We start from the raw sequence: 24,353 nt of genomic DNA on the forward strand, positions 1-24,353 counted from the left end.
ATACATAAATAAAATTCAACTGAATATATACACATTACTTAAATGTAACATGAGCTATGTCCTCACACAAAACATTATAGACTCCCCAAAATACCTAAACTCCCAATGGATCCTGGCTACAATCAGTATAAATAGAAGTCCTTTGTGCTTAGATAATTATGTAGTGAGGATTAATACAGCAAATATAATAATACACTAGTATATAAAACCACCAGTGAAAATAAAGGAAACATTGTTGTAATACACTATAGTAAATATGCCGCATAAGAGCACAATTGTAATATGTTAATGTGCGTTATTAGGTAATAATTACTAAATCAAAATCAGTCCCAAATGAAAGAACTGATGTTTGGCACCAGTAGAGATCCTGAGCCTACATACAGTATGTCTGTGTACCTTTGGTGGGACCAATGGTTTTCAATGTCATTTAATTCCATGCTCAATCTGGTGCCACTCTTTAGCTGACCTGTTAGGGGTGCCATTGGTTTCCTTCCACAACTCTCAGGACAGAAACGCTGTAGGGGTCATCATCTGGAAGCGTTACAATCATTTTTATACTAATTATTAAACTAATATTTTGCAGACGTTTTATTGGTGGCATCCACTCTTGATGAAGTGAATGAATATTCATGAAACATGTAGAGATATTGAATGCACTTTTCTTTTTTGATTTGGCCATGGGGAAATATTTGAAATGGAATATGTATACTAATATAACATATATTTTACACTGATATATACTGGAATACAATGAATCAGCTTGTGTTTGTACCTAGTTCCCCAATGTACGTATGTAGTGAGATATTCATGTATAGAACATGTATTGTATTTAACTGATATTTTATGTATAACATATCTATGGGGGACACTCACTAAAACTGGTGCACACAGAATCTGGTCCAGCTGTGCATAGTAACCAATCAATTGTGCATAAAAAATTAAATTAATAAAACAAATAATTATCCAAATCAAATGTTACCACCGCGAGTGTCAGAAAAAAATGATATAATCACAATAATGTTTTATGACACTTGAGGTGGTGACATTTGATTTGGATATTTTTTTTTTAAATGCACAAATGATTTAGACACAGCAGAACTATAACTGACAAAGGAGAAAATAAACCAATGTTACAATAAATAACATATATCAATAATACTAAATCACTGAAGCATAAAATAAAATGACCTACAAATAGTGACCAATATTGATATGTGAGCAAATAAATATAAATATATGCTGAATATATATAATAATGTGATAAAAATAACTTGTGAAAAAACAACAAAGTTTCAAAGTCCCAAGAAATATGTGTATCTTCAGCAGAACCTCCAGCTATGACCCACAAAGGGTCATACAGGCTTTGGTTGAATAAGCTCAATGATGATATCCCTGTATATCCCCTCAATACTTGTCAGGGCAATCCTCTTCCACAAGCGAACCAGAAATAGAAGCTCAGATGTCCCCTTCAGGATATGGCAAGAAAATCCTCTACCGTGGACCATACAAGGAAAATTAAATCAAAACAGACTTCCCATAGTGTAGTAAGTAAGACAAGTTTTATTAAATAAAGCCCTGAGAAAGTCACGTGACGCAACACGTAGGACGGAAGCACGGTGACGTCATTTCCGCTACGGAAGGCAGCCGCCATCTTTGTACACCCTATTGCATTACATTCATCTCTGCCATTGCTACTGTACATGCTTTTATGGGTCTGTGGACTCGGTTTTTAATGTGAGTAGGCATATTTGCATATTTATTTAATAAAACTTGTCTTACCCACTACACTATGGAAAGTCAGTTTTGATTTAATTTTCCATGTATGGTCCATGGGAGAGGATTTTCTTGTCATATCCTGGAGGGGTCATCTGAGCTACTATTCCTGAGGAAGTCACATGGTACGTGATGCAACGCATCGGACGAGAGATGGAGACGTGGTGACGTCTCTTCCGGTGTGAGCGCCATCTTGATACACCCATAGGAGTACACCCAGGAGGTCCTATGAGGTTTTGTGAGCATGTTTTTGGCTTATTACATGTGAGTGAGCATTTATTTCTTTAACAACTTAAATAAATGAAACAATATCACGATATGTATGGGAGGATTCTTCTTCTTTTCTTTATAATACCTATGAGGAGGCTGAGTTTTATTATAGCATATGAAAACTACCCGGATACCAGGATCGGTAATACTTGTAAGTCCTGAAGGGGGATACCACCACTATTGTGATACCGAATCCGACTTGGAAGATTGAGCAGTCGGCTGCGCCTAATAGCGTGAAGGCTTTTTGACCCTGTGGGGTCGCTTCATGAAGGTGAGGGGGCAATCTTACCGGTGAAGGATCGCACTTTTTTTTACCTGCATTGTTTATGGTTATTGCTGGATTTTTCAATATATCCAGCTACATTGAAGATCACACACGTGGACGATTGTTTTTGCTTTGTATAAAATTGGTGGCACTGTTTTTTGTGGACAATTTTGCATATGTATTTTAGTTATGTTTTATATATTTTTTAGAGTGTCAATTTATTTAAATGTGTGCTTTCACTAGTCTGTTGGCTATTTATATAGCATTTAGTCCCAAGTTTGGGGACTTGAGCACAATATATATTTATATATATATATATATATATATATATATATATATACTTTTATATGTGGGCACTTGTCACGTGTTGGTTGCACATTTATGTGGAAGGATTGTAGCCTCCCTGGCGGTATTCCCGAGTGTAGCTCGGAGTAAAGTTTCAGTATCACAAGCGGTAACCCCGAGCTACACTCGGGCTTACAATGCGGCGCTGCTCCGGGATCTGTTCTTCTCTTCCTTTGTCCTGCGCTCCCGCGATGTCCCTCCTGCAGTGTCCCTTGTAATGTCCTCCGGCGGATGCCGGCATCTGTCTTCTGGGTTCCGTTCCCTGCGAGCGTCGTGACGTACAGGGGCCAGAACCGGCGGGAAATTTGAAAGTGACAAAAGTGACATTCACTAAATTCACTAAAATCACATAGCAAAACATTACTGTATCAAACCATTTCACATACATTTTGTCCCGAGTGCTTTGTCCTGTGCCCTGCCTGTATTTTTACTGTTCTTTCTGCCTGGAAACTGAGAAACGTCCATGGCGTCCAAAAAGTGTCCCTTTAGGTCAAAATCGGTTTTAGACCAGCTAGAGAACAGCGATAGTAAATTAGAACCACTTGCAGAATTGAGTGATAATGATTCGTGGGGAAATTCATCATCAGACACTGAAAACTATTCTGCGACTTTGGTCAGTGATGTGCGAACTTGGCGCTATATTTCAAATTTCAGTGTTTTTGGTTTGATTATATTATTGAATTAAATTTATTATTATTATATTATTATTTTTTATGATTATTTATTAAATTATAATTTATGATTTCGTGTTTCAAGTTTTATCATATCTGGAATGTTTACTGGACTCTTGTTCGGACAGATTTCAGTGAGTTATTCCTAAAAATTACAGGCGTACAATAAAAAAAATACATATTTCCATGCAAAAAAAGTACCGCTTTCAGCACAGAAATATGGACATAATCAGACCGCTAGGGAGGTTAATAGTCCTTGCACATTGTCTTTAGTCAGGTTAATTTATCCTGACCATCTTATTGTTCAATTCAAATAGGCACAATAGTGTCATTCGTCAGTCATTGTTTCACTACACCTTTTGGGCATTCATTTATGCCAAGTGTTTGGTTCAGTGATATTTGTTATTTCGCCCTATTTAGGAACACAAGTGTGTGTGTGTATTGTGTGTTTTTTTTGTTTCACTTTTTTTTTCAAATGTTTTTCTTATTTATTATATATGGTATATTATTGTATATGATTGCACAGTATTGATAAGTATCAATTTTCATCATCTTACACAGTAGAATATATAAGGGGATCAATATTTACCCTATTTTGGAATAAGTAGTATATATACGTATAGTATGGGAGCGCAGCACCATTTTGTTTGTTGTACCCAGGGGCGGACTGACCATTTGGAAACTCGGGCACTGCCCGAGGGCCCGGGGTCAGTAGGGGGCCCCATGAGATGCCCCTGGTATCTTTTTCATAGGCTTTTTTGAGTTTGGGCAAGGACACAGGGGCCCCATGATCCCCTATTGCCCGGGGGCCCCATGAGTTGTCAATCCGCCCCTGGTTGTACCAGTACACTATCCAGGTGTATAGTTAGGTGACAGCAGCCCAACCCAAGGCCATTAGTTTATCAAGGGTAGCACAGGTGGTTTTTTTATTGATTTTTGACACTGAGCCACTGTGTTGCCCCAATTTGTTGTAATTTGTTAAATTCTTATACTTCCAGCATTGGAACATATAATCACACTATGTACAGTTTACACTTGCATGCAGTAACAGTGTGGACTGGCAGTCAGCAGAGGGCGCCCTGTTTTCACGCATTTTCCAGGCCCCTAGGTTATCCGCTGTTATTTTCTGCTCTATAAAAATCAAACACTTCACTGTTACCTAATAAAGCAGGCCGGATTGCAATTTATAATTAAAGCTTAAGCAAACACAGCACACAGAAAGAATCCACCTTTGAGGCTGTCATTTTTTTCCTTGACCAGTTTTATAGGTAACAGAGGGACTGGAAAACATGTACACAATTAATAAATGCTGAAAATGGAATTTTTAAGTATTGTGGGTGCACCCAATCTTGTAGGTTGGACAGGTATAGCCCTAGGTTCACACGTAAGCGTTTTCTGCAGCGTTTTGCATTTTGCAGGCACGCAGTACAGTCCATTTAATATGATTTCACCCAGTGCGTTTTTTGGAAAGGGTCAAGGACTTTTTTAAACACAAAAAGTTGTGTTTTTGTTTCTATAGACTTTAATGGAAATGCTGAAGAAAAGCATGTATTGCGTTTTTGCTGCATTTTTGATGTGTTTTGCATTTTAAATCTGCATAGCAAGAAGAAAAAAAAACGAAAAAAAAAAGTAAAGCGCATCAAAAACGCAATGCAGAAACGGCTCAAACGCAACCTGCATAGGTGTGAACCTTGCCTAAGAGAGAACTGAAACTACATAGACCCGATCAGCAGCTTGGTGCATTAAGGCCCATATTATTGATGAGGCTTACGAGGTCAAAAGGGAAACAACAATAGACAAAATATCAAAGACCTACTTCACCTTTTGATGAATTTTTCATCTGTAGCAGCTGCCATCTTAACATAATCCTCCGCCTCCCAAGAGACAGATCATGCTAGGAAAAGCAGGGAATCCAGGTGTACAGCCTGCTGCTATCCTCAGAACTATTACATACATCTACAATAATGCCCAAAGCTGTCAGGCATGTGGTAGTAGATCTCCTCTGGTGTCTGCCAGGCTAAGGGCTCATCCACACTAGTCCAGTCCCATGTGGCTTCCCGTACCGCATTCTGATTGCAATGCCCTTGCAATCTGCTGCGGGGGTCAGTAAAACCTTAACGTCCCCCTAAACGCAGGTCACAAATGCACTGTGTTTGCTCGCATTGTCCCACACCAAATCATATGGTAGAAAGTATCATGTGATGTGGTTGTCGTGCGTTTCAAAAAGTAGTGCATGCACTCAGTGGCGGACTGACAACTCATGGGGCCCCCGGGCAATAGGGGATCATGGGGCCCCTGTGTCCTTGCCCAAACTTAAAAAAGCCTATGAAAAAGGTACCAGGGGCATCTCATGGGGCCCCCTACTGACCCTGGGCCCTCGGGCAGTGCCCGAGTTTCCAAATGGTCAGTCCACCCCTGCATGCACTACTTTCGATGTGGTGCAATTTCAGCCTATTCAAATGAATGGGCTTGAAATCGCACAGCACAGAGCTGAAGATGAATCGCACAGCAACGCGCCTTCATGTGCGATTCATCTCAGGGAATGGTTTGAACCGGCCGTAAAAGCAAAGTGAGCCTTGAGCCCCTGTACGGCCAATCCCAGAGTTTTCATCCTTCAGGAGGTTCAGTGGCTTACCTGTCAAAGGACTGGTAATTCTGTTTGGCCAGCTTGTGATCCAGGCAGGCTTGCCAAACATCAGAGCTATGGCCCAAGACCTCTCTACAGATTACAACACAGTCAAGTAATACATCCTAGTCCAGGATTCACCCCGGTCTAGGTTTCTTGACTTGTCCACCAATTCACACAGCTTGCCACTTTCATTTGCCATCAGCTTTATAGCCTTGCCATGAGTGGCAAAACTCTATCCCCAAGGAGATCCAGTATCAATAAAAGATATTATCCTGGAGTCCATGGAAGACACATCTACTTAACCGCTTAAATCTTGGTGTGTTCTACTTGAGATAAAAAACGTACCCATAAGGCTGTACTGCGCTTAGTTCATGAACTCAAGACTAGCTGAAAAGCATGTTATTGGGTTTAATTCATCAAGCTGCCATAGGCATGCTAAAGTAACCTCTAAAGTCCTACAATAATATCAATTGTGAGGTCACTTTAGCATGTTGCAAGTGCAACTTGTTGAATCTGGGCCACTGTTTTAAAATGAAGAATTTTATTACATATTCTTTTACTTATTTTACTTATAATAGGAGAGTAGTGTCAAGCAATGGACTCCTTGATAACTCGGCTCCTAATGTAAATTAAACAAGTAAAAGAATGTGTTTTGTTTTTAGTTACAAAGCACCAAAAACGTCACATTAACAAAAGTGCATGATTGGAAATGTTTCTAACTTGATGCATAAACATTCTCTTATTTTAGAGATCAAAGTTACTTACAGTTGTGCCCCGTTACCACCACCAAAGTAGAAGAAGGGCCCTGGGCCCCGTGGGTCTTCTGGCTTCTTCTCTATGACAGTAGATGATTCTGAGAAAATCTTTCGGTTGAGGGTTTGCATTTTAGCTGCTTCTGAGTTCTCTATATCATTGGTCTCAAGTCTGGCTGTTCAGGGTAAAATGAGTGATAAGATTAATACCAAACAGAGCATTTCATTCATTCATTGAGAGATGTAAGACAATGCAGAGAAATGTATCCAACCCCATTTATTTTAGAGATAAAACGATTCTTCGCAGAAAATAGCTACAACCTGCAACAGGTTCAGTAATTGCTGTCCATACATGAAGCAAAATTTCTCTTCTATAAGAATTATTGTGTTGCAGCGATCAGACAAATTAAAGTGGTTGTAAACTCTTAAATATACCCAGTGAAATGACTGGCCTCAGGTGATACACAGAGATGAAGCAAATCCTCCTACATATGTTAAACCTGTGTATCTGCAGTCTTCTCATCTCTAAATCTGTTCAAAGTCCAGAATTTTAAAGTTTGTCTGAGAGTTCAGAAAAAAAGGAGGCGGAGAGTTGAAGTTACACTCTGCTGAGTTCAGTGAGGAGAGCTCTGAGAGCTGATTGGAGGGAAGAGACACACCCCCTTCACACAGCTCACAGGAACAGAAGCTGAGGCTGTATCTCTGCTGGAGGTCCCTCCCCTGTCACCATTTTTCTCTTGGTGTCAGGAAAACTTGTCAGAAGTGATTCATGCTGATAGCAGAGGAACACTGCAGCAGACAGAAATGGCATTTAGTTGAGACAAGTACACACTATAGAGGGATATGCTTTGTTCATATTTCATGTCTGAGGTTTACAACCACTTTAAGGCAGATGTATAACCCAACTGAATGACAATTTGTTTACTAAAGCATTGTGTATAATAAACAAATTGCCTTTTTTTTTAAACTAAAATTATATTCCTTTATTCTTAAATTTTATGAAGCCCCGATTCACTTATATGCAAAATGGATTTGCTTTGAACTGCATCCAATTCAGATGACATGTGAATCTACAGCCTTTTCTATGGAGCCGGTTCACATATGTGCGGGTCAGACGCAGTGAGATTTCCAAAAGGGTCTGGTATGATTTGTTATACTCTGCAGAGCTCAGTGAGGAGAGCTCTGAGAGCTGACTGGAGAGAAGAGACACCTCCCCCCATCCACACACCTCACAGGAACACAGCTGAGGATGTCAATTTGCTGGAGGTCCCTCCCCTGTCACCAATTTTCTCTTGGTGTCAAGAAAACTTGCCAGAAATTATTCATTCTGATAGCAGAGGAACAAAGCAGCAGAGAGAAATGACACGTAGTGCTCTTAATTGAGGCAAGTACACACTATAGAGGGATATGCTTTGTTCATAATTCATGTCTGAGGTTTATGACCACTTTGACGCTCCAGTAATTCTTAGTGAGCAGTTTTCTCACACCCAGGATCCACCAAAACTTACTAGCTCATAAGATGTATGGATGGAGAAAAATAAACCCCCTAAAGCAGGGATCCTCAAACTACGGCCCGTGGGCCACATGCGGCCCCCCGAGGACATTTATCCGGCCCACCGGGCAGGGGCGTATTTGCCTAGGGTGGCACTTTTCAGGGGGGTGGCACGGAAGGGACACTTCCGTGGGAAAGATACAGGGGCAGGGCCGCCATGGTTAAGGGACCAGCTGCAGAGTGCAAAGTGGTGGGCGGATCCACGGAGTGCGCTCGGCGCGTGTGAGGGGCGGGGCCTGCTGTCAGTGTGCCGGTATCCAGGTGAAGGCCAGAAGGAGGAAGCAGAAGAGGACGAGGTCAGGGGGGCGGAGCCGGCCCACTCCTTTGCTGCCGCCGCCGGAGATCGAGGGGGAGAAGGGACACAGGCACCCATCCTGGAATGATCCTGACACCATCTGGAGGAGCCGCTGCTGGACAGGTAAGTGCTTGGAGGACTGGTGCTCCCTCGGTCCTGTCTCACTGTCTCCTGATACACTGCCCCCCACCTGTTCTACTTCCCTCCCCCGTCCCATTGCCCCCCATCCATCACACTCCCCCTGCCCCCACATGTCACCCTGCCCCACACCTGTTCCACTTCCCCCTCCTGTCCCCCACATTGTCCCGCTACCACCCATCTGTCCCCACTGCCCCCCACCTGCCCTTCTGTGCTGCTCCTGTCCATCTGCCCCTCACCTGTCCCTCTGTGCTCCTCCTGTCCATCTGCCCCTCACTTGTCCCTCTGTGCTCCTCCTGTCCATCTGCCCCTCACCTGTCCCACTGCACTCCTCCTGTCCATCTGCCCCTCACCTGTCCCTCTACGTTCCTCCAGTCCAGCTGCCCCGATTCTGTCCCATGTCCCCTGTCACACTGCCCCCCACCTATCCCTCTGCTCTCCTCCTGTCCCACTGCCCCTCACCTATCCTTCTGTGCTCCTCCTGTCCCTCTGTACTCCTGTCTCCTCCTCACCTATCCTGTCTGTGCGTCTTATGGAGCGGCCGGCTCAGTATTCCCGCCGCCATTGTATGTCCGCAGTCTCTGGTCATCACCTGTACTGTATCCACAGTCCCTGGTCATGTCATGTACTATGTCTGCAGTCTCTGGTCATCTCATATACTATGTCCACAGTCTCTGGTCATCTCCTGTACTATGTCTGCAGTCTCTGGTCATCTCATATACTATGTCCACAGTCTCTGGTCATCTCCTGTACTGTGTCCGCAGTCTCTGGTCATCTCCTGTACTATGTCCGCAGTCTCTGGTCATCTCATGTACTATGTCCGCAGTCTCTGGTCATCTCATGTACTATGTCCGCAGTCTCTGGTCATCTCATGTACTATGTCCGCAGTCTCTGGTCATCTCATGTACTATGTCTGCAGTCTCTGGTCATCTCCTGTACTATGTCCGCAGTCTCTGGTCATCTCCTGTACTGTTTCCGCAGGCTCTTGTCATCCCCTGTACTGTGTTTGCAGTCTCTGGTCATCTCATGTACTATATCCGCAGTCTCTGGTCAACTCATGTACTATGTCCGCAGTCTCTGGTCATCTCATGTACTATATCCGCAGTCTCTGGTTATCTCCTGTATTGTGTCCGGATTTGTTCATAGTTTTTTTTTTAACTATAGTGCGGCCCTCCAACGGTCTGAGGGACAGTGAACTGGCCCCCTGTTTAAAAAGTTTGTGAACCCCTGCCCTAAAGGATAACATGCTTGAAGAAAAGTAGGCCTAGTGTCCCTCCATGGTGTTTGCCTATTGCCATGGCAATACATCAACAGCAGGTTCTGGGATTGTTGATACATGCTCAGTTGTCACGTAGCTTTTCAGAACATCATTATCAGTGACAGCAAAAATTCCATATCCTAACCTCTTCATACCAGTATAGGAAATGTGTGGTGCTCAGGAATAAAGAGGGAGAGTTTAGGGCAGGAGACAGCTCAAAGTGGAACACCTATTGAATGAAGAGGGAAGGTTCGATTCTCTTTCTGCTTTTCTTGGTGTTTTTCTGCTTCACTTACGTACTGTCCTGGGGTCAGATGCACCTAGGGAGAACCTTGGATCTTCTATAAAGGGCCTTGATTTCTCCTGAAGTGAAGATGCCCTGAGTCCTCCATGGTTACAACCGGTTCTACTGCTTGACACTTGAATGATAGGGGTGGGGCTTAGTGCCAGGAGGGAGCCAAACTGATTTCCCAAAACAGTTACATTCAAGGCAAGCCTCTGATCATAACTGTCACAGTTGGCAATGTGCTCATGTTAGCTCTCAACTGAACTTCCCAGCTTCAAACGGCTGGTGTCATAGCTGATTAAATGTGCAACTGCAGACATGAATATAGGCTAAGACTTATTCACTCCCTTGTTATCTCTCGCCTTGACTATTGTAACTCCCTCCTCATTGGCCTACCTCATCATAGGCTATCCCCTCTTCAGTCTATCATGAATGCTGCTGCCAGACTCATCCACCTTACTAACCATTCCATATCTGCCCCCCCTCTCTGCCAATCCCTCCACTGGCTTCCCATTGCCCAGCGAATAAAATTCAAAACATTAACAATAACATATAAAGCCATTTATAACTCTGCCTCAAATTACATTACCAATCTTGTCTCCAAGTATCACCCAAACTGTACTCTCCGTTCCTCGCACAACCTCCTGCTCTCTATCTCCCTTGTCTCCTCCCATGCTCATCTCCAGGACTTCTCCAGAGCCTCCCCCATCCTCTGGAACTCTTTACCCCAATCTATCAGACTATCGCCTACTCTGCTCACTTTTAGGCGATCTCTGAAAACCTGTCTCTTTAGGGAAGCCTATCCTGCCTTCAGCTAATAATGGAATCTTCTATTCCTCATACCAGTCCATCCCCCACAGTTATAACCTTTTGTACCACCAGCCCCTCCCTATTAGATTGTAAGCTCCACGGAGCAGAGCCCTCCTATCCCTCTTGTATTGAACTGTATTGTCTCCAGTTGCATTGTAAAGCGCTGTGCAAACTGTTGGCGCTATATAAATCCTGTATAATAATAATAAGAAGAAGGTTTAGTTGTAAAGGATAGAAGGGTTTAGTTCTCCTTTAATCTCAATTTGGGAAGCAGTCAAAGCCTATAAAAAGCTTCCAAAATGCAGGGTCCTCCCGGGTTGCATAGGAAACTAATGTAAAAAACAAACAAAGTTAATTGCATGCACTACAAGCTGCCTGCACTGTACCAGTAATGTTAGTTACACACTTTGCAGGGCATGATGATTCGCTTTGACATTAACCTTTCATAAAGGTGGAACTAAAGTCTACAAATACTTCACTCCAATGATCCAAAGTCCGCACACACCCTTTCCATCTTCTCCCCGGCTTTTTCCATGTGCCTTGTCATTGATCAGCTTGAATGGCCAGCAGGGGATGATCTAACTCCCATGTATGCGCAGGAGTTCATTCATCCCGGCACCAAGGCTTATAACCACAATAGCTGAAACAAAGCTGTGCCTACCTTCCCTGTGCTATTCTTTTGCAGAATGCATTCTACAATTCTGCATATGCTTTCATTTACACGATTGTGCTTGTTTCCTGCTCCAGTGACCAGAGTGTAAAGAAAACAGCCCTTATTTTATTCAAAACTGAAAATTATAGGGTAAAGTCTACTTTCCAATGTACCCGAAGGGACCAAAAACACCTGTAATTTCGAAATGGCACACCAGGTAGTGCACCATACTAGTGCATGCAGTATCCTGTATTGCAATGTATTTTGGAGATGCATTAGAAAAGCATTCAAAGTGAATTACACTGCAATGCAACAAAGCATGTAGGCTGTGTTATCACAATGCAAAGTGCAAAGTTATGCTTTAGGATTAAAGGCTAAGTTCATCTTTTGTAAAAAATAAAACAAAATAAATAAATGCACATGATTTTGCAGGTAAAACAATGTGCATGTATTATTTTTTGACACAGCAGCCTGCAAAGCATACCCACTGACAGTGGGTCAGGCTCCTGCAGACAGTCATTACAGCTGCCTGCCCATACCTCCTGTACAAGCAGACAGTTACTGAACCTTACAGTGCTTTGTAGTTCATTGAAAACTTGTAGTTGTAGTTCATTCATTCACAGATTTCTGTGAATGAATGTTTCAGCTGTGTGGGAGAAGTCCCGCAGAGCCGTCCTCTCTTGTGACAATTGTGACATCTGATGCGGGGAAAGGATCCCCCTCCTGCTGTCAGAGTTGGGGGAGGAGAGAGAGGTTGGTTGCTGTACATGTTACATGTTACATGTTACACCCTAAATATGGGTGTATTACAAAAAGTCAGAAAGGTGAACTTATCCTTTAGAGGCTTCTTTGCATTTTCTTCTAAGCAAAATATGACATTCTGCTAAAGCATGATGTCAAAATATGACATTCTGCTAAAGCATGACCTCACCACATATATCTAAGTAGTTTCAGGATCCTTGTAGAGCCCCTTGTTATGTCTGCCCTTCAGCTGTATTGTTAGCTGAGGCAATAGGGTGTATTTACTAAAGGAAAATAGACTGTGCACTTTGCAAGTGCAGTTGTACTTATTTTCCCCAGAATTTAGAGAATGTGACAAAGCTCTGCTGATTTCCATCCAATCATGTGCAAGCCAAAACAATTTTAATTAAATCTTTCTTTGCACCTAATTGGATATTCTTTACAAAGTGGAACATCCCCACATTCACTTAGCTCTGGGGAAAATGGGTGCAACTGCACTTGTAAATTGCACCGTCTATTTGCCACTTTGACTGTGTAAATTGCAGAGTATCAGTGCCACCTCACGGTCTTGAATTTGACAGGCTTGCTTATATCTTACATTTTATTTGCTTACTCGACGTATTACAATTTTTTAATTCGATTTTCCTGCAACAAATAGACAACACCTTATTTAGCTTTCAGTATTTCATCCTCACCCGGTTTCCTTGCTCCATGTGACCGGTCTGCCACAACCTCCTCCGTAAGCTGCACCTTGCTGTGGCTGCACTCCTGCCTCCACCAGGTACAAAGCAAGGTGAAGCCCTCCTCTCTGGGATATTGGCAGCTGTCAGAGAACAAGTTCTGCTGAAGAGCAGACATCAGGGCAGAAATCTTTTTCAGCATTGGATCTCTCGGTCTGCCAGAATCCCTGGAAGCCACCAGTGTGACGGTCCTGGAGTCACCACCTGCAGTGCTCTTGCAGTCATTTTTACAGGACGACCGCGCCTAGGGAGAGTAGCAACAGTGCTAAACTTTCTCCATTTGTAGACAGTCTGTCTTACCGTGGACACATGAACATCAAGGCTTTTGGAGATACTTTTGTAACCCTTTCCAGCTTCATCCAAGTCAACAATTCTTGATCGTAGGTCTTCTGAGAGCTCTTTTCTGCGAGGCATGGTTCACATCAGACAGTGCTTCTTGAAACCAGTAAACCCAAAACAGGTGTGTGTTTTTTAAGGGCAGGACAGCTGTCAGCAACACATCCAATATCATCACACTGATTGGAGTCAAGGTTGGTTCACTCCTGGCTCCAATTAGCTCTGGGAGAAGTCATTAAGCTAGGGCCTCACATACTTTTTCCTCCCTGCACTGTGAATGTTTACATGTTATGTGCAATTAAACCATGGCAACATCTAATGTTTGTGTAGTATTATGTTCAGCAGACTGTGTTCTTCTATTGTGACTTAGATGACGTTCAGAGCACATTTTATGCCCAATTCATGCAAAACTCCACTTAATCCCAAGGGGTTCACATACTTTTTCTTGCAACTGTATGTACTACACTCAGATAGCTCCACTGTTTTCTTCCACTTCTTATACTCACTACAGAGGAGCTTCTACTCTGAAGGCTGGCTGCATCATTCTGAGCGTTTTTTCCTACAGTCTTATTAGGCCTATGGACATTTCTCCTTCCCCTACTACTACTTAGTCTTCAACACTTCCTAGTGACATTGATCGCTCTTACATGAGTGTCTTCCGATGTATATACTTTCCCAGCGTCACTTATTTGTTTTTCGTTTTGTTCCACTCATCTATCTTTCCACTGCTTTGTCTTTAATTGCTTAAAGGATTCATCTCTGAATATCAACAGGACATGCAAAACAGAATCCAAGAAAAAAAGAATCCCCAGTAAATGTATCAATGACTTCCTCAAGAATGTTGAATCCTTCTGCTCTTTCCAGTGGTGACTCAATCTCAATGGCATCAGTCAACTCACCAACACAACAGTAGTGATAAAATGGGCTTTATATGAACAGGAATAAATTCTGTATGGAAAGTACTCAGTAATCAAATTTAACAAAAGGCAGGATTTTCCAAAATGAAATACTGGACAATTACAAGGGTGGCAACATGATATCGATGTCTGTTTAACAGAACTGCCAAAAGGCAATAGGAGAGCAAAAGGGGATTGCTGTAATACAATTTTCATGTATTTATTTATTTATTTCAGGTACTTATATAGCGTCGCCAATTTACGCAGCGCTTTACATATATATTGTACATTCACATCAGTCCCTAACCCTCAAGGGGTGTACAATCTAAAGTCCCTAACTTACATTCATACATATACATACTAGGGCCAATTTAGACAAGATCCAATGAACTTACAAGCATGTCTTTGGAATGTTGGAGGAAACTGGAGTATCCAGAGGAAACCCACGCAGGCACAGGGAGAACATGCAAAGTCCAGGCAGGTGTATTTTGTACAACAACTACATTAGTATCAGTATTCAGTAGAAATATATTCTGGTATTGTAAATGAATGCAGGTAACAGTGCAAATACTCATACAAATAACAGTGTGTGTATAGGCCCTGTCTCACCACTGGTCAGTGGGTTAATAGAACAAGTCTGCTGGAGATTGAGCCTTGATCTCATATTCAAAATGAGGTCACTTCTAGTCCATAATCAAGAGCATGGCGATGCAGTCCCCTTAAGGCAGAACTCTGTAGGTGGCAGCAAATCCCAGTGACAGAAACAAGTTCTATATATTTAAGGGTGGCCAAAAGTCTCTTACTATACCAATGCTGCATAGATTTCCTTACGGCAGTAATCTGTCCTTGGATGGATGCTCTGGCAGGATGGATATAGGTGGATGCACTGTAGGCTGTGCTGACCTGGCTGGGTGGAAGCTTGGTCCCACTGTCATATCTCTGGAAGTCTCTCTGGTCGACTCTGCACTGCTGGCACATCTCTATGGAGGTGTCAGGCAAAAGACAGCCCACAATGCCCTGGGCCTCCCCTGCCAAGCCTTCCCCTCTTCTCTGGTGGCCGTTTGGGTCCCAGCCACCCTACTGCTCTGCAATGTTCTTCCAGCTTTCAGCACAGCTTCACTCCTTCACTATTGGCAAGCGTCTTCCTACTTGCTCTGTACAGAGCCCTCCTCAACTGAGCTTTCCCTGGGGTCTTCTTCCAGCAAAGCAACTCTCCCCAAGTCCTATGGTTTTCCTCCTCATTTCCTGACAGCTGTCTTCTCTCTGGCCGATCTGGTGGGCAGAACTGAAGATTCCAGCCATGACTGCGACTAATCACTTTTCAGCATTCTAGCCTGTCAGTCACTGGTGACCCAGCCATGAAGATGCCTGTCAGTCACTGGTGACCCAGCCATGAAGATGCTTGTCAGTCACTGGTGACCCAGCCATGAAGATGCCTGTCAGTCACTGGTGACCCAGCCATGAAGATGCCTGTCAGTCACTGGTGACCCAGCCATGAAGATGATACCCTGGGCTGTGTGGCTAGTCCTCTTAAAGGGGTTGCCAGCCAGGGCTACAAAGGCATACCGCATTATAGAATTTGTAGAATTAAGAACTGCAACCAATGACACTTCTTCATGGTAGGGAATGAAAGATTAGGAAAAGGAAGGGGAGAGAGGAGCATTAAGAACATAGGGCCTTTTCAAATACAACACATAAAGTACCGTACATCTTCAAAACAGAGCTCCAAAGGGAAACAAACCAACTACTTCAAACAACAGACACCCAGTACTAAATTATTAGATTAAGGTGACATTTTTAAACAATACTCACATATGTGAAGCACAAGAAAGCTTTCAAATTAAAACCTATAAATTGGTTTATTTCAAATAAGAGAGACAATAGTTAAAAATAGCTATTTCCAGGCCATTGCAAAGCTAGTGGTCTCTGAAATGACTCACCTTGCGTAATGAGGAAGAGCCAGACTCTTGGTTTTAATCAGTGGAAATAACAAGCTTTCCTTGCTGTAAAGCTGATTATCTGGTTTCTTTTCTTGGCTTTCTTCTTTAACACTTCTCTGTATGGTGATGGCTTGATTATAATCTCTTTTTTTGTATGTTTAATAGGTCCCTCAGCTGCATTTTACCCATACCACTGCATTCTTCTCCTGCAGAATGGGACTGATTTACAAATGGCAGTAAAGCGGGGAAGTTTGTAAAAACTGGAAGAACGCAATGTGGGGGTGTCACAGCAGCCAAATAGATTTCAAATAATATTTCCCTAGCATAATCTAGAAAATGGACCAAATTAGCTGACCAACTTTACTCACATTTGTAGGTTTTGAGTGGGCATATATGTAAAATTACTTCTGTTTTTGGTCTCCTAAGGGGGCAGTAAAGAGCACTGTTGACAACAGAACACAGTAGTTACTGGACAGGGAGATTTTCTAATTTATCTTTCTGTTATCCATCACACTCCTTCACTCTTCTACTAAAAGCGTGATCCATGGTTACATGAGCATTATGGCAGTTGAAGTCAAGCAACTAAATCAGGTAGAAGGTGATATTTTCCTACTCCTAATTTCAAGTAAATATCTGCCCATCAATGACGATCAACAATAATTACCAAACTGCATTACCCATAACTGTCAGAGACCAATCTACAGAAGATCAATGGAAGATAGACATTTGATCATTATGTGAAAACTCTTACACTCTAACGTTAGAGTCAGTCTTTGCATTCAAAATTCTGTGTTAAATAAATTGGTGTCAGTGTAAGTCTCCTTGTGATTTGATCTGTTATCACTGAAAAAGGGGAAGGGGACAAAACTACAGATAAAACTATCACATGCAGGACTTCAATTCATTCCAGTTGCAGCCACATGTGTTGTGTGCGTGGGTGCTGCTGCAATTTTTGGAAGGAGCTATGATACCCAAAGATATTAGGAAGAGCTTTAGTCAGTAAACCTGCTGATTGAAGGAAGTTCATTGAGGTCAACTCCAATAATCTTCAGCAAGGATCTAGTATAGCAGCCCTCCTCCATCAGGGTTCCATGGAACCTAATGTTCCTCGAGAGGTTTCTAATAGTTCCTTAAACATTGAACAGTAGTGGATTGCTCTTACACACATACTAACCACATACTATGGGGTCATTTGCACACTAAACACAAATGTAAGGAGGCAATCATTAGACCTCAAATCTAAGAATGGCCTTTCATACTGTGCAATCAATGGGCAATATACCACTGACCAAGGAGGTCAGGGGGCAGTACACTGGTCACCAGTGGAAGGGGTAAGTACACTGATTGCCAATGTTAGGTGGCACTTTTATACTGACCATCAAAGGGGGTACTACATTGGTCACCAATGAAAGGGGGGCACCAAATCCCTTACCTCCAATGCAAAGGGGGCATCTCTCTAATGACCCCCAATGTAAAGGGACCCTACACTGACCACCAATGTCAGGATGCATTTCTACAATCACCAACACCATATGGGAGTGTTTCACTGACCACTAGTTGCAAAAAATGTTCCATGATCTGTACATATATTAATTTTAAGCAGGGATTCCATAAAACTGTGGGGTTGATTTACTAAAACTGGAGAGTGCAAAATCGAATGCAGCTGTACATGGTAGCCAATCAGCTTCTAACTTCAGCTCGTTCAATTAATCTTTGACAATAAAACCTGGAAGCTGATTGGTTTCTATGCAGAGCTGCACTAGATTTTGCACTCTGCAGTTTTAGTAAATAAACCCCTATGTCTAGAGTTCCTCCAGGGTAAAAAGGATGGGAAAGGCTTTGTAACAGATATGTTCTGCTTCCTTTGTGTATCAATTTTTTTAAACCACACTCACCAAACTCATGCAGGGAAGCTAAATGTTATTGTACAGCTTGTGACCAGCATTATTCAAATGCCAATAACAATTTCTGGTCCAGGCTTGCAGTCTTTCATCCAATTTTCATCTACCATAATTAGCACAAATGGAAACTTACCTGATCAATGAGAAAATAAACCACACAAGGTATCCTTTCAATAGGAAAAATTATATCTTAGAGCAATGTTGCATCTAATAAAAGTTGTGGATGATTTTTGTTGCCAACATGGAAATAGCTGCTTCTTTTAGGATGATCATCCTACCTTCCCCAAGCATTACTTACACAATAAACTATATTTAAGTAATTTCACCTTTGGATATCCTGGGTAAAACCAGCAAATCTGTGCCAGTCTGATGCCTCTTTTTCCTTCTTGCTGTTGGGGTTTTGCGGGAAATAGATGCCATCTTCATAAGTTGCATTTGGTTTGATGCTTCATCAGGAACTTTTTCCTGAGCACCGATTTTCGACCACTGTGCCCCACTGCCTCTGCTTTCCTGCGTTGTCTCATTTACATCAGTGTTCTTTGTCTTCATCTGCGTTTCATGTTGTTTGATTCCCTCTGACCCTGGAGTTTGCTTTGATGTATCACATAATACTTGCTGTGAGTCCTCTTCTCTTGTCTCAGTCGGACTGGCTTTTAGCTGCATTTTGTGAAATGGCTGGGCTGGGTCATCAGAAAGCCCCAGTCATTTAACTGCGGACAGAAACTGGATGCAGTTTATCTGCCAAGAGAATAATATTTAATGGATGTTAGCCAAAAATGGTCAGAGCATCATTTCAGATACTTTTGGGTGTATGAGAATAAATGTAATGTAAAACAAACAAAACACTTCACACTCATGCATCAAGGGCTGCTTTAATGTGTTTCACACAAGTCCTCAATCATAAGAATCTTACAATTAAATATTATTTGTCCAAATCACATCTGTCATTAGATAATACATTTAGGATAATTTAGTTTATTTCATTAAGTTTTCTTTGTATTTGTGTTCTTTTTCTGTTTTCATGTGTATTTGGTCATTATTTGTGCGCTGTCACAACATTTTTAAACAAAAAAGTGAAATAATGAGGAAAATGATGGGCTGTTTTTTGGCATAAAAACAGGTCCAGGTTAGGTATAGGAGCTTCCATAACCATCAGAAGCTTTTTAAAGTCAAATTCACCCATAAGAAAAAAAACAAATCACCTTAATTTGACTTTCTCTATTGACTTTTGACTGAAATGGTGCAATTTTTCCAAAGTGACCCTATTTTCACTGAAACATCAAGGAAATGGAAAATCATTTTGCTCGTCCCCAGTTGTCAGACATCAATAGCTATCTATTAATGTCACTTCAGTGAATCGTCCTCAGGCAGACTTTAGGTTAGTTCTAAAGTTCAAGTGCAATGTGCTATTACTCAGGCAAATAAAAAAAAGATCATCCTTATCTAATAAGTTGTCAATTAAAATGCTTATCAGATTTTTAAATCTTACCTGAACACAAATGCTTCATATTTAATGCCACACCTAGAACTTTATTGTGTCTAGTATTACCAACTCTACCTTCACACCATGACTATCGGCAGAATTATATTCTTTCCTCCTTACATTACAATATCAAATTTAATGTAAATGGAAATTTTCAGATAAGCTAGAGAATACCCATACTAAGTATAGTGGCTGCTACTGCTGACCTTCGGTTCTAATTATATTCATTCCCCGGCAGTCATGCTAATCCAATAGTTTCAGTTCTTTGAGTCACTGACCTGAAACCATTATGCAGATTAGGAACTCTGACTTTGCTGATCTTCGTATTATCCCTAGGGCCAGTGTCTCAGAAAATATTAAAACCAGAGGTAGTCAAGAAACTAACTTTTTTAGAAGGTTGGTGACAATAGAACCCCTTGTTTAAAGCTTATTTAAACCCAGGAACAAAAATGTAGTATACTGCAGCTTACCAGTCTTTAGATGTGGTGACTGCATTTGTTTTCTCTTTTCAGACTTTTCCTGGTGATCCAGCAAGTCACACTATGCTGTCCTAGGGTGACAATGCTCATCTGCAGTAATGTATCTATGGAGGAACAGCTTTGGCACTAAAAGCTGCTTTCCTACTTGGCCTACCAGTTCCTCCATTCATCTCTATAGCAAAGTGAGGTGTTCTGTAGATTGCATAAGATAGCTGGAAATCAGATAACATTTTTAATACCCTGCTATAATACTGGTTGCAGGATGTTAAACAGACACAAGATGGCAGTGTCCTGCAGTCCAGATGTACAGATTTTGTTGAAAAGCTTTGTGGGATTCGTAGGCTGATTGCAAGACTTTGCTGTCTGACAGCGAGCAAACCAACTACATTTCCCAGAGGAGCTGGCATGTGGGCAGAGAGAAATAAATACAGAAGCCCAGGAACCTGAGGGCAGAAAGTGGATAAAGAGAGCTGGAGAGAAGGTGTAAGGAGAAGGCTGTGCAGGATGCTGGAGGTCTAGGACAGGCCAAGCCTTAGAGAGTGGAGGAGAAAGGAATTGCTGACTTCTGACAAGTCTGGTAAACTGCCCTGTGAGCAGGCAGACCTGAGTGCTGCTGTCTGGAGTGATCTCTGAAGGAGGAACCACAAGAACATGGGGGGCCCCCGTTAACAGAGAGACTATTCGCTACCTGACCGAGTTCCATTCTCAAGCTATTTAAGTTGCCAATGACATTACTCAATTCAGCTACTTTCTGTTCAGTTTGACTGACACTATTTTCCCAAGATATATGTGTTAAGGTCCAGTTCACCCAGCCTACTAGTTATTACACTCTCAGTATATCCAATCACAAGGGCCAACTGCAGTGTCTGCCCTCCGTAGGTCAAGCTGTATTATTGCTTCCATCACAGTGGGCCCCCATTTGCCAAGGAGCTCCTTCATTGCCACTGTGGTCTAAAGAGGAACTAATCCCTACTAATGCCTAATTCTACATCTCACCTTGTGGGTGTTAAAGGGATACCATCAAAATTAAATAACACTTAAGGGGCAGCTAATTTTTTGTGCTATCTGGGGAAGGAATGTCTCAGGACTGGGGCTACTGTTTAAATTCTGAATTGCAGGACATCTAGAACTTGTTGAGATGGTGCTGTGTAGTGACCCTTATTTGAAGTTATTAAGAGTGATAACTGTTATTTCATGCACATATTCCTTTGTTGCTTTACTGTGCTTACTTTTAACCTTAATACAACCAAAATATCAGTTCAAGCTAAACTGTGTTGCAGCCAGAGGGTTCTTCTGGCCAGAGGTTTAAGGTAGCGTTAGCAGGGGTTGGGCTTTCAGAGCAGGGTCAGGCAAGACAGGGAACCCAAAAAATTACTCAGCGGCCCCTGAGGGGGTAGTGCTACACATTGTTTAAAATGTCAGTTTAGTTCACAGAAAGTTGCAAGGACACTGCATTTCTGGCAGGATCAACATATAACATTTTTTTTGTTTTTATATTGTTACAACACTCACTAACTGTAGTATATCTACATAGAAGCAGCTTTGTCGCCCATGAACTATAGGTCACATTCCCTCTTCTCATCTCTATAACATAGGGGTCAGGGGTTTTGTTTTTCACAGAGGTAACCTAGGCTGCTGCAAATACGACTAGTTGTGAAACTTTGCAGAGTGCACAAGACAGATGATTTGTGGTGAGACACAGGTCACCAATCCTTGGGGCTCCTATACCTACAGATGATTTGTGGAGAGACACAGGTCACCAATCCTTGGGGCTCCTATACCTACAGATGATTTGTGGAGAGACACAGGTCACCAATCCTTGGGGCTCCTATACCTACAGATAGGGGCGGAATGACAACTCATGGGGCCCCCTGGCAATATGAGATCATGGAGCCCCTGTGTCCTCGCTCACACTTATACCACACCCAAAAAAGCCTATAAACGGTACCAGGGGCATCTCATGGGGCCCCCTACTGACCCTGGGCCCTCAGGCAGTGCCCGAGTGCTCAAATGCTCAGTCCGCCCCTGCCTACAGATGATTTGTGGTGAGACACAGGTCACCAATCCTTGGGGCTCCTATACCTACAGATGATTTGTGATAAGAGACAGATTTCCAATCCTCGGGCTCATAGTCTTTGAGGTGTTTGAGGTTAGAGACAGGCTATCAATCCTTGTAGCTCATATAACTGGAGACCATTTTTGGTGAGAGACAGGTCACCAGTCATTGCAGGTCATATACCTACAGCTGATTTGTGATGAGAGACAGGTCACCAATCCTTGGGGCTCATATACTTGGAGATGATTTTGAGAGAGAGACAAGTCACCAATCCTTGTGGCTCATATACAGGGGTTAGACCTTTAAAATTAAAATGCAAACACTACATGATTTGCAGGTGTGAAAGCAAAAGAGTGTTAAATCACTTTCACTTTCAACATGAAGTCTCTTTCACAACTGCAAATCATGTAGTGTTTTCATTTTTTTGTCTAACCCCTGTGCCTACAGATACTTTTTGGTGGAAGGTGGGTCACCATTTGTTGCTCATCATATACCTACATACAAGCTTTGGTGTGAGACAGGTAACCAATCCTTGGGGTTTATATACCTACAAATATTTCTGTGGGAGATGGGTCGCTAATTCTTGTGACTAATATAACTACAAATGATTTGTGGTGAGAGACAGGTCACCAGTCCTTGGGGCTCATATGCTTAGAGATGATTTGTGGTGAGAGACAGGTCACCAGTCCTTGGGGCTCATATACTTAGAGATGATTTGTGGTGAGAGACAGGTCACCAATCCTTGTAGCTAATGTATCTACAGAAGTTTTGAGGTAAGAGACAGGTCACCAATGCTTGTGGCTCATATAACTGTGGAGGATTTTTCACATGCCGTGCCTCCCAGCAGGGTTGTGCTTTTCTTGGTAGATAGCCTCAGTTAAAGGTTCTCCCTTGCTGTGCTTTCTTTGCAGGTCATTGTACACCCAGTAAAAAAGGGCAAGTGTGAATACAGCAGGAAAGACAATGGGTTGGATGAAATCCAATCTGCTAATACTAGAAACAAGAGAACTGTCATGCCAAGTTACTTATTAAAAACAGGCTGTTGGCATGAATGGAAGCACATAGTAGACGAAAGACGGCTCCTAATTTTCTAATCTGCAGGAACATTTTGCACTTGCCAAGAGAGATTTTGTGCGGACAGGTTGAGCAGAAAAATGTATTTGTGCACTCGTTAGTTGAAATTTCATATACTGCTTGGACCATGAGATCTTCTCGTGCATCATAAGATCCTGAACCTCTATTTTGGCTGAGCCAGTTTACTAATTTGTATTTTGTGATGAATGAGTACAAAATGCTCAAAGTTTCCAATTTATACCAAGTCAGTAATAATTATTAGCCAGCCTTGAGGAATCTGCTGTATAGAGGTGCCCCTGCTTCATTCTCAATTACATTTTCTATGAAAGCGCTTATTAAGGCGTTGCGTTTATGGCATCTGTTATCATACGACAGTTGGTCCCCTTACACTCCCCTGTGGATACATCCTTCCCTCTCAGAATTCTCCTCCTTCCCAGACTCTGTGGTCTGGGCCTTTAAAGGGATCAGATATCTCAAACAAATTTGTGAGGGCGGCACCTTAAAGTCCTTTGACTCACAAAAACAGCAATTAGCCCTTCCTAACTCCTGGTCATCACTGGGTCAGAATCTCTCTTGAGAGATGTCTCCCTTGATGAACAGTTGAGTATGATTTATAAAGCCATATCACCATCAATTCATGAAGGTTTGGATGGCTTGCTGGCCCGCTGGAGTCAGGAGGTTCAAGAGCTTGATGGAGAGGATTGGGAAGACATATGGGAATATTCTATGTTGCAACTAGTCTCTAATCAAAATTGCCTGATCCAATTTAAAATACTTCACAGAATATGTTTTACCCTTTAGAGGTTAAATAGAATATTTCCGAATATCCTTTCTAAATGCTGGTGCTACTCTGTTGATCCAGTCGCATTAATACACGTCTTCTGGAGTTGTCCCATGATGCAGTCCTTTGGGGGGGAAATAACACATTTTATCTGCTCAATTACTACCATTTCAGTGCCTATGAATGTTGATGTTTGCATGCTGGGTTTGATCCATATTTTAGGCACCACT

The 24,353-nt window shown here is 42.2% G+C and overlaps 1 protein-coding gene across 1 annotated transcript in view; it reads right to left on the reverse strand.

Moving 5' to 3' along the window:
• The window catches only part of TTLL10 (tubulin tyrosine ligase like 10), a 67,187-nt gene extending 48,211 nt beyond the window's left edge, over positions 1-18,976 (reverse strand). The window contains exons 1-2 of the mRNA XM_089668431.1: positions 18,577-18,976; positions 6,719-6,881 (exon numbers count right to left, since the gene is read on the reverse strand). Of these exons, the coding sequence (XP_089524557.1) occupies positions 6,719-6,881; positions 18,577-18,913 (500 nt within the window). The 5' untranslated portion in view covers positions 18,914-18,976. The remainder of the gene's footprint in view (positions 1-6,718; positions 6,882-18,576) is intronic.
• Positions 18,977-24,353: the final 5,377 nt, after the last annotated feature.

Source organism: Staurois parvus, unplaced genomic scaffold (genome assembly GCF_062004578.1).
Source record: "Staurois parvus isolate SC_StPar_1 unplaced genomic scaffold, SC_StPar_1.0 ptg000057l, whole genome shotgun sequence".
NCBI lineage: Eukaryota > Metazoa > Chordata > Amphibia > Anura > Ranidae > Staurois > Staurois parvus.